At 44.1% G+C, this 19726-nt stretch overlaps 1 protein-coding gene across 1 annotated transcript in view; it reads left to right on the top strand.

Annotated features, from left to right (window-relative positions):
• Scarb2 (scavenger receptor class B member 2) overlaps positions 1-18267 on the top strand; it is a 63359-nt gene extending 45092 nt beyond the window's left edge. The window contains exons 4-12 of the mRNA XM_028789171.1: positions 676-864; positions 1439-1530; positions 6115-6234; positions 6723-6892; positions 9156-9274; positions 10645-10718; positions 11959-12010; positions 13446-13604; positions 15352-18267. Of these exons, the coding sequence (XP_028645004.1) occupies positions 676-864; positions 1439-1530; positions 6115-6234; positions 6723-6892; positions 9156-9274; positions 10645-10718; positions 11959-12010; positions 13446-13604; positions 15352-15390 (1014 nt within the window). The 3' untranslated portion in view covers positions 15391-18267. The remainder of the gene's footprint in view (positions 1-675; positions 865-1438; positions 1531-6114; positions 6235-6722; positions 6893-9155; positions 9275-10644; positions 10719-11958; positions 12011-13445; positions 13605-15351) is intronic.
• Positions 18268-19726: the final 1459 nt, after the last annotated feature.

The raw sequence follows: 19726 nt of genomic DNA, 5'->3' as shown, positions 1-19726 counted from the left end.
CTGCTAAAGGTAGAGTTTAAAGGGCCAGCCTCCACTTTGCTCCAGGGAAAATGGCGCCACCTTGTGGCCAAAGGTCCCTATGCGTGTATAAGACCTCTGCCACATTGGCATCATTCAGAGCCTGCTAAAGAGAAGTTTAAATTCGCATCTACAATAAGATGTAATATGAGACTGGTGGTCCAGGCCTGTGATCCCAGCTACTTTCTGTGGCAAAAACTGGAAGATCAAAAAGCCCAGATTGGGCTTCAGAGTGAGTTCAAGGTTAGCCTGGGCAACTTAGTGAGACCCTGTCTCAAAATTTACTAAAAAGGGGCCTGGAGCTTAGGATAGAGGCAGTGGTAGAGTATTTGTCTATTATGTGTAAGGCCATGAAATCTATACAGATAGACAGACAGACAGACACATACATGCGCGCGCGCGCACACACACACACACAAGAGAGAGAGAGAGAGGGAGAGAGAGAGAGAGAGAGAGAGAGAGAGAGAGAGAGAGAGAGAGAGGAGAAAGGGCAGTAGCTAAGCTCTTACTCCACACAGAGACAGGAAGGTCACTGGTTGGATTTTGTTTAGTCTCAAACATTTACATCTCCGTTTCCGGCCCCTTCTATTCAGCCAAGTGGGTGATGTGGGTGTTTTTTGTGGGGGGGACACTGGTTAACCTGCCTCTGCCCTGCAGACTGTGGTGGAACTGGCCCAGCTGCCCTTCCTCAGGGAGCTCATCGAGGCCATGCTGAAAGCCTATCAGCAGAAGCTGTTTGTGACTCACACTGTACACGAACTGCTCTGGGGCTACAAAGATGAGATCTTGTCCCTCGTCCATATTTTCAAACCTGACATCTCCCCTAATTTCGGCCTGTTCCTTGAGGTAAGTTTTCTTTATAGAACCTGTCTTCAGCACGCAGGGGGAAGAGGGCACATAAGCCAGAGTGCATCTCAAGTCTGGCTTTCTTCCAGGTGAAGACCAAAATTGCCAGGAGCTCTAAATATTTTTACAAAGTCTGTGAAAAAATAAGACAGTGGCTTTGGAGTGGGAAGGGAAGAAACTGTCATAAAATGAATAGTTAGTGGCAGATAAAACTAACCTCCCTTAGGAGTGAAGCACTGAAGTAGGGCGAGGCAGTATGCTCATGGTCTAGCCTGTGCCCGTCCAAGGTCTCACTCTCAATGCATAGCGCCATAGCATTTCTCTTCCTGTCCAGCAGAGGGCAAGCCTTAAGGCTTGTTCAGACACAATTATAAACAAGTTTAAATATTACCTCTGTGAGAGAATGGGTCCTGAAAGTTGTTTCACTCTGGGAGAGCAGCCTGAGTCCCAACAATGTCCTGTCTCACAGAGCTCGGCTCCCGAGGGTTAAAATATCACAGCATTTCAGACGCATTTTGGTATTTTAATGTTTATATTCAATCATTCTTTAATGGTGACACTCATTTCTTTCCAGAGAAACGGAACTAATGACGGCGAGTATGTTTTTCTGACTGGAGAAGACAATTACCTTAACTTTTCAAAAATTGTGGAGTGGAAAGGAAAAAGGTAAGTCCAGTGAGAGTTGCTAGCGTAAGGTTTTCCAAGTTTTCATTTAAACAAAATATGCCCTTTGTTTTTTCTGTCTTAATTTAATACTGGGGCTGTTGCTTACTGGCAGAGCCCCTGCCTACCGTACACAAAGCTCTGAATTTGATCACAGCAATGGAAAATAAGTTGGCATTTGTCTTTTGTATAAAAAAGGTCAGTATTCTTAAAATTATTAGTTTACTAATCAAGGTGAGGGTAAAAAACACCTTGAGAATAAGTATTAAAGATTTGTATGCTTACAATGGCCAGGCGTGAATTAGAAATCGTGGAATAGCCTCGCTGGTTTTCCTTGGTAGTTATAGAATAAATGTGTGGTAGCCACAGTTCAAAGACTGTCAAACCAGTATTTGTTTGGTGGGAGAGAGGAAGGGAGGGAGGGAAGGAGGGAGGAACCACCTCTCTTTTCACTTCATGGGTGTGGCTTGTTCATGTTATTCTTTCTAAAGATGAAATTCATTTTCATTCAGTATTATATTTCAAATTAAAAACTTTTATTACCTAATTTTTGTTTTATACCCAAACACTTCTTTTCTCACCTATTAATAATACTAAAGTGGTGTAGTCTTTTATATTCATAATAAATTACGGATAAATGTGCGTTATGTTATTTGACATATTTGAATTTATTTTTAGATTCTTTTCTAGGCTTAGATTTTTATGGCTCATGTTTTTCATTTTTCCTTCCAAATAGGACAATAATTTTACCTGTTTTTTTCACATTCACATCCTTGCACCTTGATTTAATTTTGAGACAAGGTCTCACTGTGTAGCCCAGGCTGGCCTGGAACTCACTGTGTAGACTACAGAGATCTGCCTCCCTTTGCCTCATGAGTGCTGGGTTACCACACAAACGTGTGACCCTGGGTTTTCTGTTTGGTTTTTCTTTTTTTGAGGGAGTGGGGTGTGGTAGTGGTAGTACTGGTCTTTAAACTCAGTCCTTGTATTTCTAAAGCCTCTACCTCTGAGGTATATCCACAGCCCCTTTGGTTTACTTTTGGGATGAGTCAATCTCTCACTATGTAGCCCAGGCTGGCCTGGAGCTCTGGCTCTGTCTGCCTGGCCCCACAGACACTGGAATTGCACCTGTGAGCCAACTGTCCTTTGACCTTTAGTGTTTGCCTTTCCTTTGATCTTCTGCATCCAGATTGGGATTTATGTCATGATTCTGTTTGGCCCTGGGGCAGGCACACTTCTAATCTAAGGCTTCCAGTCTGAGATCTGGGGAAGGTTTCGGCCACTATCTACTCACTTTACTGGCATTTACCCGAGTCTGGCTACACGTGGTTGGTGTTTAGGCCCAGTGATTCCAGGTTCTTGGTATCTTATTCAAAGCATTGGAATAAGCACAGGGAGATTTGTACAATAGCACAGAGACCCTCTTCAAAGCAAAATGGTAGTGTGGGTCAGCAGAATGAGGTGGTCTCGAGACGCCCAGCAGGCCGTGTGCATGGGGCCTCAAAAGATCCGATTACTGTCTGGGACTCTTTCAGTGTTCACGAGAAGTATGATTGATAAGGATCATAATGTATGTGGGGTTTTTTTATCCTCCCCCCCTTCCCTTCCCCCCCTTGCTCTAGCCTGGCCCCACTCACTCCAGCCCAAAGGTTTTTATTTATTTATTATATTGAAGTACACTGTAGCTGTCCTCGGTCACCCATAAGAGGGCATCAGATATCATTACGGATGGTTGTGAGCCACCATGTGGTTGCTGGGATTTAAACTCATTACCTCCGGAAGAGCAGTCAGTGCTCGTAACTGCTGAGCCATCTCACCAGCCCCGTGGCTTTTTATCTTGATTGACAGATTTACTATATCTCTTCTTTTCCTCTCTCGTGTCCCATCCAGAATGAGTCTGATTGTAATGATATGCAAGCTCAACTCGTAGGCCTAAGACAGTGCATCCTGATGCAAGGAGGGGTCCTAGGATGCTCACAGGGTGCTTGGTGCATTGTATGGAGAAGTGTTGGGTGTGGCCACACCATGTCCAGGCTGCTAAGCTCGCCCATGCTTGTGTGCCTCTCCTGCCTCCTAACCCCTGAGTTCCTCTAAATGTTTATTGGAGCCTCTTCGTCTAGTCTCAGTGTCTTGATTAATTTTTCATTTTCTGATCTTGTATTGATGTAAATTCCCTACAACTATCTTCTAATTCATGATTTTTGTCTTCAGCTATGCTGTCTGGAGTTCTATTCCTGTTAGTTTTTTTTCCAAAACATTTTTTTTTTTTTTGGTTTTTCGAGACAGGGTTTCTCTTTATAGCCCAGGCTGTCCTGGAATTCCAAAACATTTTTTGACATTTAAGTTTTCTATTTATTTTTAAATTCTCATAATTTTGTTTCGTCTTTTTCTTTCTTTCAATACCACGCCATCTACCTCCAGTTTTTTTTTTTTTTTAAATGGTACTGGAGCTCAAACTCAAAAGCTCCTGCATACCAAGGACTGTACAGTAAGCTTCATTGTCAGGCTCCCTGACTTTCTATGTAAAAAAGGGTCTATTTGTTTTATTTTGTATGTGTGACTGTCTTGTCTTTGCATGTGTGCCTGTGTACTACATGTGATTCTGATGCCCATGAGAACACAAGGCATTAGATCCTCTGGAATTGGAGGTACAGAGGGTTGTGAGCCAACATGTGGATGCTGGGACCCTAACCTGGATTCTGTGCAAGGGCAGCAAGTGTTCTTACCCTCTGAGCTTTGTCTCTTGCCTGGCCTCCATCTCCCTGGCCTGGCCTCCATCTCCCTGGCCTGGCCTCCTCCATCTCCATGGCCTGGCCTCCATCTCCCTGGCCTAGTCTGCATTATTTTTAAGAATGCTACTGTTTCACTTTGTGATACTAAGCACACACATTTATGGAATTAACCTGTTCTATTATTTTAGTTTCTTCTAAAGTGAATTAACTTCCTTGATGGCTTTATTTTCTGTATTTTACTATACGTTTCAATAAAAAAGTTGTTTCCATTGGGAAGCTAGTTGTGTGTGTGTGTGTGTGTGTGTGTGTGTGTGTGTGTGTGTCTGTCTGTCTGTCTGTCTGTCTCTCCCCTCATTCCTCTCAATGTACCAGTCAGCCTCCATATAGTTCAGAACCTAAGCCCAAAGTGGGCCTCCCATCATGCCATCAGGGGAAATCCACAGACAGCTTGGCTCAGGTTTCGCTGTGAGGCTATTTCTGAGTCACCAGCTTTGGACAGCATCAAAATGCACACCATGGGTAGAAGCTGCTTTCTTTGGCCTCTTTGGGTGAGCAGGGAATCTCTGCTCCTTGGACCCTGATTCTAGCCCTAGTGGAACATTCTCTCTCCTTACTAACTTAGGAACTGAACTCCAATTCTTCCCCTGAGCTCTGGCATGCAGAAGAACATCACTTCAGCTCTGCCTACCACTGTATACTTACCAGCATTTGTCTGGGAAGATGCTCATTTATGTTTTCAATGTGGTGTAGACTGTCTGAATGTTTTCCTTTCGTGTTTTATCAGCCTTGATTTCCCGTTTTCACATGGTAAACACCCCCAGTGCAGGAACTTAGAGTACCATCTGCACCTGAAATTGGGAGAATTTCTATTTATTTTTTGCCCTCTCCTTCCTTTGCCATTTGTACTGTTTTCATCTGTTCCCAGTATTTTAACAAGCTATCTTAAGCCGCACGACTTATAACAGGCAGAAATGTATTCTTCACAGCTCTGATGCTGGGAGGGATATGGTTCCTTACAGAGGCCTCCTTCTAGCTTTAACTTCACGAATGTGATGGAAGGGCCGTGCCAATCCCTAGGGCCTCCTCTACGGTCACTAGTCTTATGTCAGAGCACCCCTCATGACCTGATCACCTGACAGGCAGGATTTCAATACAAAGACCCGGAGGAATCATCCCTGTCTAGTCCACTGCATGTACCACTGTTAAAGCACGCTATCTCAACTGTGCTTTCAGTGACAGCGACACAGTATCAGCATCTCCTGTTACCCTGGGCAAGTCTGTTATTTGGAAGGGAGAACTATTTAGAGAGTAGTTAATGGTCTTCCACGAATATTAAGGAATGGGATATATCTAATCCACAGCCCCTCTGTCCTGGGCCTAGCTACAGAGTAGGGCTGCCATTAATGTCTACTTGGGTTTACTGTTTTAAGTAAATCAGTATTTCTCTCTCCATTGTCATTGTTGCTGCTGCGTTTGCATACGATGTAAGATGTAATGTGTCACACTGTGCATGTAGAAGTCAAAGGACAACACTGTGGCCTTGGTTTTTCTCCTGCACCTTTGCATAGATTCCAGAGATTGAAGTCTGGCTGTGAGTTTTATGTAGCCACTGTGCCATCTTGCTGGCCCTTAAACCAGTATTACTAAACACCAATGCAGGTGCACTCTTCTGGAAGAAACAGAAATTTGTGGCTGTTATCAAAAGCGATTTTGGAGTCTACTTTTTCTTTCTCTGTTGTAGTTCCTACCACTTCTGTGCCTATGTATGGGTGATGTGCTGCCGTAGCCAGCCCCACTTATACCTGGAAAGGTACTGACCAGTTAGAGATCATCTGTATTCTCTCCTGTACTATAGGTCGCTGGACTGGTGGACCACAGACACATGCAATATGATTAATGGGACAGATGGCGATTCTTACCACCCGTTGATAAGCAAGGATGAGGTCCTGTACATCTTTTCATCTGACTTATGCAGGTATTTTAGCTCTTGGACTGTGAGACAGGGTGTGGGATAAGCAGAGGCACTCACAACGCATGGGAATTTACACATCCCGGTACAGGTGCTGGAGGCACACTGAGACATGATGCTGTGTGATGGCTCACGGCACAGATGGCAGAAGGCAGCTGTGTTGATTTGGATCTTAACTCTCCTTGCAGCTGGGCAAGCTATTTTATATATATATATATATATATATATATATATATATATATATATATATGAATATGACAGGGACTCAGGTGTCTCAGGCTGGCTTCAAACTTGCCAGAGCCTGATGCGGCTGAGGATGGCCTTGAACTTCTCATTTTCCTTCCTTCACCTCACTAGTGCTACAATTATGTGAGCTGTCACACCCTGCATTTACAGGGCTGGGATCTGAACCCAGGCCTTCACAGGTGCTGGGCAAGCATGCTACCCGCTAAGCCATGTTCCTACACTGACTTTGCATCCTTCCCTCCTCTCAGGTCGGTACATATAACCTTCAGTGGCTTTGAGAACGTAGCAGGACTGCCTGCTTTTCGGTATAAGGTGCCTGCAGAAATACTAGCCAATACCTCCGAAAATGCTGGCTTCTGTATACCCGAGGGAAACTGCATGGACTCAGGAGTGTTGAATGTCAGCGTCTGCAAGAACGGTAAGAACGTCTAGGGAGGTTATGGTTACAGGTGCCTAGAATGTAGACAGCTCTGAGGTGTGAAACCAAATTTGTCACTAAGCTAATATATAGTGCAATTCCAACCTTTCAGGAATAATATTTTGGCATATGCCTGCAATCCCAGAACCCAGATGACAGCAGCAGGGAGATAGAGTGTTCAAGGCCAGCCTGGCTACATAACTATCCCCTGTGTCAAATGCTGCTGCTGCTGTTTTGTTACATATATAGCAAACAATTAAACATTTTCTAGTTTTGGTAGCACACCCTTTGGCTAACATTCTCAATGGTTTTGAATCAGATTCAGTCTTATACTCTTATCATGAGTTTCCCAGTGGTTTTATTTTTTTAATTATTTCTTTATTTAATGTATATGAGTACACACTAATGTGTATCAGACACACCAGAAGAAGGCATAAGATCCCATTACAGATGGTTCTGAGCCACCATGTGGTTGCTGGGTATTGAACTCAAGACCTCTGGAAAAGCAGTCAGTGTTCTTAACCACTGAGCTATCTCTCTAGCCCGTTTTTGTTTGTTTGTTTGGTTGGTTTTTTTTTAATGTAATTTGAATTTGTTGTTCTTGGTGTATAACGGGTGAGCATGCACACCATGGCACACATGGGGCAGTGAGAGGACCCTCAATGGGTTCAGGTCTTTCCTCCCACCTTTATGTGGGATCCTGAGAGCCACCTTGGGTCTTCAGGCTTGGGTACTTACCCTCTGAGCATCTTGCTCCCTCTCTCAGTTCCCTGGTGCCTCGGCTCTCTGTTCCTTTCCACAAATGAGAGAGAATCATCAAGGCTGCCCCTGACAAAAGGTGTCTTTTTCATTCTGAAGTTGAGTTTCAGCAGTCAGTTGTCACAGCAGAATTGCTCACAGAGGCCTTGCCTGACTGGTCTTTGCTCTTGTTCTTCTTATTGTTGTTGTTTTCCCTTGAGGAAGGGTCTTGTTGTGTAGCCCAGGCTGCCATCAAACTTTCTATCCCCATCCCCAGAGTCTTAGCCTCCGGGTTGTGAGATGATGTGCATAGCTTAGTATCCCCATCTTATCACCATGGGAACAGAGCAAAGAGATGGGGTGTGTTTTTATGAAATTTTTCTAAGGAGTTCTTTGCTAGCACCTCTTTTGTTTTGTTTCTTTTGAGACATGGTCTTACTATATAGCTCTGGCTGTCTTGTAATTATGTAGACTAGGCTGACCCTAGCATTTCTAATATTTGTGCTACTTAGAATAGAATTCCTCTTTAAAGTCTGTGGCGTGGTGGTTGTTTTGAGATGTTGTCACTATGTATTTGGACAATGGCCTCAAACTCACTCACTGTATAGCCCAGGATATCTATAAACTCAGAGTGATCCTACTGCCCCAGCCTCCCTCAATGCTGGATTACCACCTCTGGCCCTCTTTAAGGTTCGTTTGGAGCGCTGCATGGCAACCCTCTTTCCTGAATGATGGTGCTCCTTTCTCGAAACTAAAGTGATGCAGTAGCTTGGTTCTCCTGTCTGATTGGCATTAAAATCTTTGGGCTAAGCCTGAGACAGCCGTCACCCTCCCAGTCCTTTGCAGCCCACAGACCTTACATCAGTCTCTCAAGATACTAAACATAAGTATAAGGCATGAGAGTGTAAGACTATAATCCTAGTACTTGAAAAGCAGAAGCAGGAGGAATTCTGTGAGTTCTGGGCCAGCCTGGTCTATGGAATGAGTATCGTCCAGGCCAGCCTGAGGTGCAGAATAAGACGCCCCCATGTCTGAAACAAACAGCAAAACCCCAGACAAAACAAGAACAATAAAAACATCATTCCATGAGAGAGAACTGTCATTTAGTAGTACTCTGAGGTGAGACCCTCTCTAAGGTGGACCGTTTCCTCCAAAGCCTGACAGCTATGATCCCTGGGAAATTCTCGTGGTGTTTGGGAATCTCGGCTTCTTCAAATGCAAAATGAGGATAAGGTTGTTAGTCCTATAGTGTCCTGGGATGTTATTTAACATAGATACATAGTATACTTGTATGTTCAGTAGCTATGTAAGTATAAATGGGCCAGGGCGTTGGTATAGGGGCGCAGTATAATAATGGGGTACAGCAGGTGGCCAGGAACGCAGTGTAAATGTTGAACAGAGCCTGGCCAAGCTCACTTGGGTATGGCTTCTCTTTTTCCATTGTGAACCAACTCTGCAGTCAGGAACTGTGTATTCTTCTTAGACTTAAACCCAGCCTTGTTCATTTCTATGTCAATCACCACAGGTGCACCCATTATCATATCTTTCCCACACTTTTACCAAGCTGACGAGAAGTTCGTTTCTGCCATAAAAGGCATGCGTCCAAACAAGGAAGAACATGAGACATTTGTGGACATTAATCCTGTGAGTACACACTTCTTCTCAGTAAAAGAGCATGTCTTACTGTGTACACACAGGTTCACTTTAATCCAAAGCATTCTTAAGGGATGTGCCCTCCTTCTATGGCCATTCAAGTGGGTGGAAGGGGATCACTGTGCACATTGTGGTCCATAGCCTACAATGGGATAGCTGAACTCTGTGGGTCAAATCTGCAGAAACAGCAAACCTGCTTTAAAGAAAAATGGAAAGAAAGCAAAGAAAAAACACGGCGTTAAGGTTGTGGCTCAGCGGTAGAGTACTTACCTCACTTGCATGAGGCCCTAGATTCAATCCAGCAGCACAAAACAAAATGAACTCAACAGTACAAATTCAGTCAGGAAACCAGCTGAGGCTGTGCCCGCATAACCAGCCAGCCTGCTGTCAGACAGTGTTGGATTTCACCTTCAGAACTACAGATCTGATTTGTATTCTCTGCTTGGAATACACAGATCTAAGCATAAATGGCGTCATTGGTTTTTGGCAAACCTTTTATAGGTACTTTGGCCAGTTTCTTATATATTATTCATGTAGATGGTATCAGACATGTATATACTTTGCTCTTGAGTTCACAAAAAAAGAATGTTAAAGTGTTTGGAGATCCCTTCAGTGCAAGAGTCCCTCTTGTAGAGACTCGCACGTAGAAGCTAAATGAAAAGCTCAGAGATCTCACTGATCCCAGCTACTCAGGAGGTTGAGGCAGGACGATCACAAGTTCAAGGCCAGCCTGGGCTACAGCATGCTTCATGCATGCTAGGCAAGCCCTGCACCAGCTAGGCTGCAGCCTCAGCCCTCAGGTGTGACTGTATTCCTACTCCATTAGCCATCAGGTAGTCCCCTTTTGTCAGGGCTTGTCACAATGGGATGGGCAAAGTCCTGTACCCTCAGGGCACATATGTGCTTGTTGCTTTATGCTTCCTGTATTCTGGTATGGGGGGCTCTGGATTTGGAAGTCATTCTCTGGCAGGGACTTCCATCAGCTTCTTAGCTCTGGAAAGCTGCCCAGATGTCACATTCAATATGGAATTGGAAGCTTCTGGTGGAGTACTTCCAGGCTTTGCTCTACCAAGGGACAATATTGTGGGAACTTAATAGAAATGCCCTGTTTCTGTCTTCCATAGTGATCTCCCAATCAGAATCTGCATGTTACCAGATTCCCAGGCATTCGCATCCCTACAAAGTCCCAGGACCCCCATCGCAATCAATACTTGTGGTCCTGCTGTGAGACCGGTTTCCCCCTGTGCACTCTGCCTTGTACACATGGCAGCAGGTTCCCGTGGGTCAGAACCACACAGTTACACTCTGTTGAAAATGTGGCTGAATAGATTCTAATTTTTTTCCTCTCTTTTTGTTTGCAGTTGACTGGAATTATTTTAAGAGGGGCCAAGAGATTCCAGATCAACACTTACGTTAAGAAACAGGATGACTTTGTGTAAGTGTCACCTCTTCCTACAGAGGCCGATGCTGGGTTTGCCTTGTGACTTTCTGATAGCCCTGTATCAGGGGGAATAGAGCCTACTTCCAACTGCTCGATTTGTCTGTCCCCAGTGGGATATGGTCTCAGTGTTCCTGGTGCCTCAGCCTTGTCCTTTATAAGGTGCTGTCTATGCATCAGGTGCTGCTGTTGGCACTTCATACACATCAGCTTATGGCTTTACATTGTCTTTTTTTATACTCGAAACTTAAGTGACCTGCTTGGACTCACACAATCGATGAGGCTGTGTAGGTCTGCAATGGCTCTTATCCAGTCACCTAGCAATGTCCTCTACCCCTTGATACTGGTCTCCATCTCTTTTCTTTGCACTCCCTCTGCTTCAGCTACCACAAGTTCTCATTTGTACACTAGCAGTAGGCTCTAAGATCCAGCCTTTCTCTTCCACATTTCAACCATAAACAACTCCTTAGTAAGAATTCCCCTCCCCCCCCCAAAAAAAATTAACCCCCAAGAATAGCTTCTGCCCACATTTTTCAGTGGAATTTTTCTTAGCTCTGAAAAAATACCTATCAAATATTTAATGAAAGACAGGATATAAAATCACATGTGTCTATCTCTGTGTCCATCTGTCTGGTCTGTCCATCCATCTATCCATCCATCCATCCATCCATCCATCCATCCATCTATAAACCTTGATGTATATCCCCTACTGAACTCTCCAGATTTAATTACAATCCTGGTTTCACTGCCCAGTCACCGGGATCTTGGGCTTATTGCCTAGTTTCTATGAGTAGGTTTCTCCTCTCTCTACCCTGTACATAAGGAGAACTAGAGCATGTGACTGTTCTAAGACCCTAATAAAATAAAGCCCCTAACACTGATCACAGAGAAGTCAAACAGTGGTCAAGTGGGCCCTTGTTGCAGAGAGAGTATGGTGGCCTAGAAACTTCCGGAGTGGCACTTATGTCCTCTGCTCTGATCAGCGCCCCTTTGATGGGTCTGCATCTGTAGCTTACACTTCAGTAAAATACCACATGGATGTGCAGGTTTGGATTGCTGGCTGACAGTATTGCAGTCTTGATTTCTGTGTCTGTGAAGATAACTGAGAAGTCCATGGCCAGTTCCCAGTAACCGGGTGAATTAAGTGCACTTTAGTCTTTGTTTGGACTTGTCTCTCCAGGTGAGAGATGTTTTCATGAGGATGTCCATGAAATAACGCCATCCTTTGTCTTTGTAGTGAAACGGGAGACATTAGGACTATGGTTTTCCCAGTGATGTATCTCAATGAGGTAAGTCCTGAAAGAGGAGGAAGCCACAGGATGTGTTAACTGTCCAAGCTGAGCATACTTCCATTATGATGTCTGCTGCTGTAATGACGTGCTATTTAAGGGAGAGAAGGTGGCTTTTCTGAAACAAAGAGTTTTAATTATGTGTGTTCGTGTGTGCATGTGTGGGTGTGAATGCCAGTGCCCAGCGTCCAGAAGAGGGCACTGAGTTACAGCAGTTTGTGAGCTTCCCAATGTGGCTTCTCTGAACTCAATGCTCTGCAAGAGGAGTGATGCTTTTAACTGCTAAGCCATCTCTCCAGTCTCAAAGATGATGTTCTAAAATATAAGCTGCCCTCAGAAAGTCTCTCTTCCATAATGTGGAAGGGGACTGTGCCTGGGAGTTGATTTGGACATTTCTCTTCTCAAGAACACCATGTGAATTAAAACTCCCTTCTGAGGGGCTGCTCATGGGAAAGGAGCTGAACACTGGAGGAGAAGCACTGCCAAGCTATCCCATGAAGCCTTTGTCTCTACTGAGGCCCAGACAGCTTAAGATACTGTCTGTGAAAGTCCCATGTCGGGGGCAAATGAGATGTCTCAGCAGATAAAGGTGCTTGCTGCTAATGCTGAAGAACTTGAGTTTGGTCTCCAGAACTCACCACCCCCTCCTCCTCCCCCTCTACCCCCACGCTCACCTCCACCAAACAATAACAACAAGCAAACAGATAAACACAATGTATTTTAAATTACCTATCATGATCAGGAGTAGTGACACATGCCTTTCACCTTAGTACTAGAGAGACAGCGATTTCAGGACTTCAGTCTATCATGGCATGGAGGCCATGTTGATGGGCATGGTTGGTGGTTGGTGGCAGGGGCATGTGGCTGGATTCGTCACATCTCAGTGGATCAGGAAGCCACTTCCCAGCCAGCTCTCCCTCTCCTAAAGGTCCCTTGGTCCTTCAAAGCAGTGCAGCATAGTGGCATACACCTGTAACCCAGCACTCCAGAGGCAGAGCCACAAGTTGGAGGCCATCCTGGTCTACATTGTGAGTTCCAGGCTAGCCAGGGATATAGAATGAGAGCCTATCTCAATATGAAACCCAAATAAACAGACAAGCAAACAAAACCAGTCCTACAAGATGGTAATCAACATTTAAAACAGGAGCCTGTGGGGACATTTCAGACTCTAACCTATATTTTGTCAACGTTTCTTAACATCTTTCTCTATTTTCAATCTATGTCGAGTTGTACTTGTTTTCAAGAGAAAATAGATTAAATGCCCTCTTTGGTTATTCTAGGTGAATTATCAGTATATCTGGTTTGTTTGAAATGGACACACACACACACACACACACACCACACACACACACACACACACACACACACACACCCCACACACACACACACACGAGATTCCTAGTCCTCAAGATAATACTATTTCTCCCCCATCCAGAATGTTCTCATTGACAAAGAGACCGAAAGTCAACTGAAGTCTGTGATTAACACAACTTTGATTGTCACCAACATACCCTACATCATCATGGCACTGGGCGTGCTCTTTGGCTTGGTTTTCACATGGTTGGCGTGTCGAGGACAGGGGTCTATGGGTGAGGTAAGTGCTGGCTGGAGGAATTTCTCTCTTGTTGATATGTCTGCTTGAGGGATTCTTCAATAATCTCTTGAATGGCTGCCAGCTGGCTCCTTTGGATAGATTTGGGGGGGCTGTGAGGGAGGGGAACACTGATTTTTACAGTTGCAGACAGGCTGAGTGGTAGCCAGGACTGGTATGCATTGAGAAAGGCAGGGTGGGTGATAGAATGGTGCCGTTGGGGGTTTGAGGTCCTCTCAGTGGGTTTGGATACATCCCATAGGAGGTAACGTCACATCTTTGAAAACAATAGTTTGAAACAAGAATATAAAACCTTTGGGCTGCAGAGATGGCTCAGTGGTAAGAGCACTGACTGTTCTTCCAGAGGTCCTGAGTTCAATTCCCAGAAACTACATGGTGGCTCACAACCATCTGTAATGGGATCCAGTGCCCTCTTCTGGTGTCTGAAGACAGCAACAGTGTACCCATATAAATAAAATAAATACATACATCTTAAAAAAAAAGGAAGAAGAAGAAGAATATAAAACCTTTAATCCCCTAAGCTTCAGTGCTGGACTGCCTGGGTTCAAATCCCACTATTAAACATCTATATGAGTCTTGAAATGGCCTCAATTTCATCATCTGTAAAATGAGTGATAACAGAGTCCCTTGTGAGTTTCTGGAGAGAATCAGATGGTGTAGAAAGTATAGAGGACTTGGTTCAACGTTTCTCAAGAAGCTTGGTTATTATATACAATAAAAATAATTCCAGTGTGTGTCAAGCAAAGGGGCCAGAGACCACTTGTTAAGAATCCTTGGTATATCTGATGTGCTATGGTTGAGATCCTATAACAATGGTAAAAGATGGTTGCATAATTTCCAGGAAGAATGGGTTGAACTGGCTCAGATTGGCCTCTCAAGTGACCAGGAGTCTCATGGCTCCTATAGAAGCCCTTCTTTCTGTGGAACTAGAGACTGAGGCAAAGGCCTGACACAAAACAGGCAAGCACTCTCCCACTGAGACACATGCCTCGTCCTTAAAAACAAATGCATTTTGAGAGGAGATCTCTCTGAGCTGCCTAGGCTGACCCTGAACTTGCTCTGTGGTCTAGCCAGGCTTTGAACTTGGCTTCAGCCTTCTCAGTGATGGATTACAGACCTGAACCACCAGGCCTGGTGCAGACACCCTTCTTTAGTGCTTGGCAATTTCTGCTTTTACTGCATACTTTTCCCTTCAGTTATCCTGCTAAACCATCTGAGCAGGAGACGAAGCAGGAGACGAAGCTGGTTGAAACTGTAGCTTGGAAAACCCTGCTGTTGTGTGGCTTTCACAGAATTAGAGATAGCCAGAATTAGAGATAAGGCACACTGCTTACCATTGCCACCTATGGATCTGCCAGGCTGTGTCATCAGTGGAATTTTCCTAGGTAAAAGCAGACTACCTAGGAATGCTAATTAGCACCCCATAATTAACCATCTTCATGGTTTTCCAAAAGTGTTGGTGAGCATCTACAGCCTCTGAGACACTTCTCCCTGGTAGGTTACAAACGAGGAAGGAGGCTGTTTTGGTCCAGGATGCTAAGGGTTATAGTCCTGACCATACAGAGGGGAGCTTGCAGATCTGATGTTGGGGGCTGGAGGGGAGAAGTTGTCCGTTAACAGTGTAAGGTTAGAGTCTTAAAGAGGAAAGACAGCCAAGAAGAAGAGAGGAGTGGAGGGACAGAAGTTCCTGACATGAACGTTTAACCTCTGCGTCTTCTGTCTGTCTCAGGGAACTGCAGATGAAAGAGCACCCCTCATACGAACCTAATGGGACTTACCTGTTGCCTGAGCTTGTGAGAGACGGTGAAAACTGCCCTGCCCTGGACCAGGACAGGGGAAACCCTGCATCCTCACGGGCTCCTGGCCTGTCAAGAAGGGAGTGAAGCCACAGCACTGGCAAGCGAGAAATGGACAGAGGGAAATGAGCAGGGTGACATGGGTGGCAATTCTGCTTTATAAAATCATGTCTCTAAAACTGTGTTCATGTGTCTCGGAAGTATTTAATAATCTTGTGTAGAAACCTTTTGTGGTTGGGCTCTGGGAGCTGAGGGGATTTCGTGATCCCTGTTGTAGATACAATGTCTGAGTGACTTGTTAATGTTACTTGGCCTGACCCATTCAGTATGCTTCATTCTCCAAACTTTGTGTTTAAAATATGTATGTGTCTCTGTTGTTCTCCATCCACCTCCTTACACAAAAAGATGTGGTACCCAGGGTAGAACGATAGCTTCATACAATGTACCAAGCAAATGGGCCTGATATCCTTCTCTAAAACATTAGGTTTTGCATCTTGCTCTAATCTTCAGGAAAATAAGTCTTTTGACTGTTTTACAGTGTGTAGGAATCAAGTGGGGGGTGGGGTGGGGTGGGGTGGGGTGGTGTCTGTAAGTAGATAGCATTGAGCTCCTAAGGGTTTTTAGTTGTGCTTTTGTGAAGCAAGAGGTTGCACTGGGAATGTTGGTGAGGGTAAGACAGATACTTCATTTAGACTAGAGTTCAGTGTTAGTTACAGCATCTTAGGCTGATGTCATCTTTAGTCAAAGATGTTTGGGTATGGAGTATGCTGCTGAGAGAACAGAATCAATGGCTCAATGACTGCCACCCCGCAGGCATCGTTACCACATAGGACAGTGACACAGAATCACAGTGGCTGCACATATTGAAGGGATATTTGTAAAATGATGAAAGTCTGTCTGCCTGTAGCTTCCGTTACAGATAGATCCAGGAAGTCTCCACAGGTTAGAGAGGCATTTCTTCTGAGTCCAGCAGGTGTTTTGTGGCTCCCTGTCACTAAGTGCCCTCCTCTTCCTGTGACAATCATTTTTCTGACAGAGCCACAAGTGTTAGACTGCTAGATAGAAGGCACTTCAGATAAAGAGCTGTGAGAAGCTGCCAAGCTGCTTCTCTTTGGAAGGCACTGGCTTCCAGTGTAGGACTAACGACATCAGTGTCCCAGTGGTCGGACCTCAGCTATCCTGGAGGGCAGTGGCCATGTGTCTCAGAGTCCACCATTTTGGTTTTTTTGTTTTGTTTTGTTTTGTTTTGTTTTGTTTTTGTGGTTTGGTTTTTGAGACAAGGTTTCTCTGTGTAGTCCTGGCTGTCCTGGAACTTGCTCTGTAGACCAGGCTGGCCTTGAACTCACAGAGATCTACCTGCTGAGTGCTGGGATTAAAGATTTACACCATTGATTTTTTTTTTCAAGGAACCCTATACATTATCTGGCTACCTGCTTATAGAATTTCCTAAAAACTGAATTTCAATGTATTTAAAATTTTTTAAAAACTGAGATATCACATACATATTGGAACATTGCCTTAATATACAGGCCCAAATTTTCCTCTCTTGACACAAAAGCAATAAACTATGTTTCCCTTTTTTAAAAATGTTGGTTTTTGTTTTTGTTTTTGTTTTTTGAGACAGGGTCTATGTAGTCCTGGCTGTTCTGGAACTCACTATGTAAACTAGGCTGGCCTTGAACTCAGAGATCTGCCTGCTTCTGTGTCATGAGTGCTGGGAACCATGAGCCACCCTGCTTGGCAGATGTTTTCCTTCTAGAAGAGACAATTTGTTCAATTTTCACCTTTCCTACTAATCAAAGTAGAAATATTAGATGCCCCAAATCACCAAAATGTGAAGCTAAATTGAAAGCATCTGACCTTCAGTAATGACAAATATTTTTAGACTTCATCAGTATTTAATTAGGTAGTTGGCATATCTTAGTCTTCATGCTTCGTGACAGGGTCTCACTCTGCAGCTCAGGCTGGTTTGGAACTCACTATGTAGCATAGGGTGACCTTGAATTTACGGTGAGCCTGTCTCAGCCTCCCAAGTGCTGAGATTAGAAGCCTGTACTACACAACGTCTGTCTTTATGCAACTACTTATCCACACTAATAGACTGATAAGCTAGTGCATACTAATTGGTTCATTCCTATTTTCAGGATATAATCATCTCTGAGGAGATTTTTTTAAACACAGAAATGATAGCAGTTGATGTATATAGTAGACTGAATCACACATAGAAAAGGAGACCAAAAACAGATTAATCCTTTATTAATGCCATGGTTGTTAACAGCAGTGGTTCATTTGGTGTTTTCTTTCTAAAAGGTCCATGGCAGACCCACAAGGTACAGTGGGAATTATAGGTAGATTAACAACAAATATATCCATTCGGTGTGGGGCTGAAAATAGCAAGCTGTTCTCTGTGTTCATTCTTTTGAGGGCATTATCCTGGACAGGCCCCAAAGGCTGTGGTCATCAGCATTCTCACACCAGAGAGTGGCAGGTAACTGGGAGAGCACAGGGTGGGAGATAGGCTCTAGGCTCTGCCCAGTAGGCTTTACTTCCCTGTGTTCTACAAAGATCACTAATGGTCAAATGGGACAAGCACTACACAACTAACCCCTATTGGGGTCTTTGCTTAAGGGGGATAATTTTTAACTTGTTGTTTGTGGTGTGAATTCTCAAAAGGCCCTCTGAGCATTGTTACTGGTGTAAATTGCTTGTGCCTGGTTTTATAAAGACTGACCAGAATGTTCTTCATGTAGCTTACAGAGTTGGGTCATTTGTTGTGCTTCTTGACCTGGTTTTATTTCTACCCATAATGCAATGAAATGTTTCACTAATTAAAGAAAGTTTCTATAAAATTTCACTGTGAACTGTCTCTCATTTGAAAAATTTGCCTTGGTGGCATGGCCCTAAGTCACACTGTTTGGGCCACATGTAAATTTCTGCTCAGCTGCAAAGGCAAGCCAACCCAAGCAGGCCCTTCACCCTGCTTTCTTCCTCAGGGCTTTCTTCAGAGACTTGGAAACCTTTGATGGTGGAAGGAGCATTAATAACAAACACTGAAGCCTGAACTAAGGGGACAGCTGTTCTCTGATGAGCTGCTCAGCCTCGGGGTCAGAACAGGCTCCTTGTTCTAGAACTGCTCTCTAGCAGGACCTAGGAGGATCTCTCCTCCTGCCTCCCTCCCTCTCTGCTTTTCTTCCCTCTCTCCCCCTCCTCCTTCCCCAGCTGAGAACTTCTTTCCACAAGTCTTTTTTCATCTCCTTGCCTTTCCAGCCAGCCCCTCAGTGTTTTCCCCCTGTGCCCTATCATATTCCTGCACGTACATCCTTACCTTGGGCTGCCTCTAACCACATCAGCTGAAATGCTCACAGCCCACCAAGAAGGGTGCTCGGAAATCAGACACTACTGGGGGCCTGGGGCTTTTGATTCTGGAGACATTTAGATTGAACCTTTTAGTCCTAAAATTCTGATTGCCTTTAAAACGTCCCAGCCCAACACTGCACCTTATTCCTGAAATCAGAGTGGAGCAAAAGCTGTCATAAGGTTTCCTGTCAGTGTTACAGATGTTCTCACATGGGAAGGGACTTGGGCCCTGGTGTATGTCTTTTCTAAGAACCCCAAACCCAATCTCAGCTGCATGTGTCACAAGGGAAGCTCCTTATACTGACTTCTTCTGACCCAAAGCTACACAGAGACATATTAGACTATGTACCATACCTATCCCAAATGTTTCAAGTCTAGGATTATAAGAATCAAAAAATATATACAAAAGGCCAATAAGATATTAAAACATATGCCTAGGAACAGTATAAATATAGAATTAGAGCCACAAAATACAGAGTACAGGAACATGTATATCAATTTATCAGAAGATGAAAGTCTCATTTCCAGTAATGACTTGAATCCTTCACTTACCAACTATAAAAAGGATCTTAAACACCTTTAAGATATACTATACACACTATAAACTTGACTCATTTGACATTCACGCTGCAATGAGTAGTAAACTGACTGAACTGTACATTTTCCCCATCTCAATGAAATCTATGCTAGCTTGTAGACACACCTCCTTCCCACGATTAGCCCTGGCAACTGCTAATCTACATTCTGGGTATAGAGGCTTGCCTTTCTCAGACATTTCCTACAGATACAATCATACTGTGTGTGATACCACACTGTGCACTTTCTATGTTGTACCTCTATTCACAACAGTGTGTTTGTATAAAAAGTACCTACTTGATGCCACACGCTATTCACATAAAAGAGGAACATGGAGATTACAGTCTACTGGGGAAAGAAGTGACTGTATAGTCA

The sequence above is a fragment of the Grammomys surdaster genome, unplaced genomic scaffold (assembly GCF_004785775.1).
Source record: "Grammomys surdaster isolate TR1022 unplaced genomic scaffold, NIH_TR_1.0 125793, whole genome shotgun sequence".
Taxonomy (NCBI): Eukaryota; Metazoa; Chordata; class Mammalia; order Rodentia; family Muridae; genus Grammomys; species Grammomys surdaster.
Note: the sequence above shows the minus strand (reverse complement) of the source record. Positions and strands in the feature narration are given on the sequence as shown.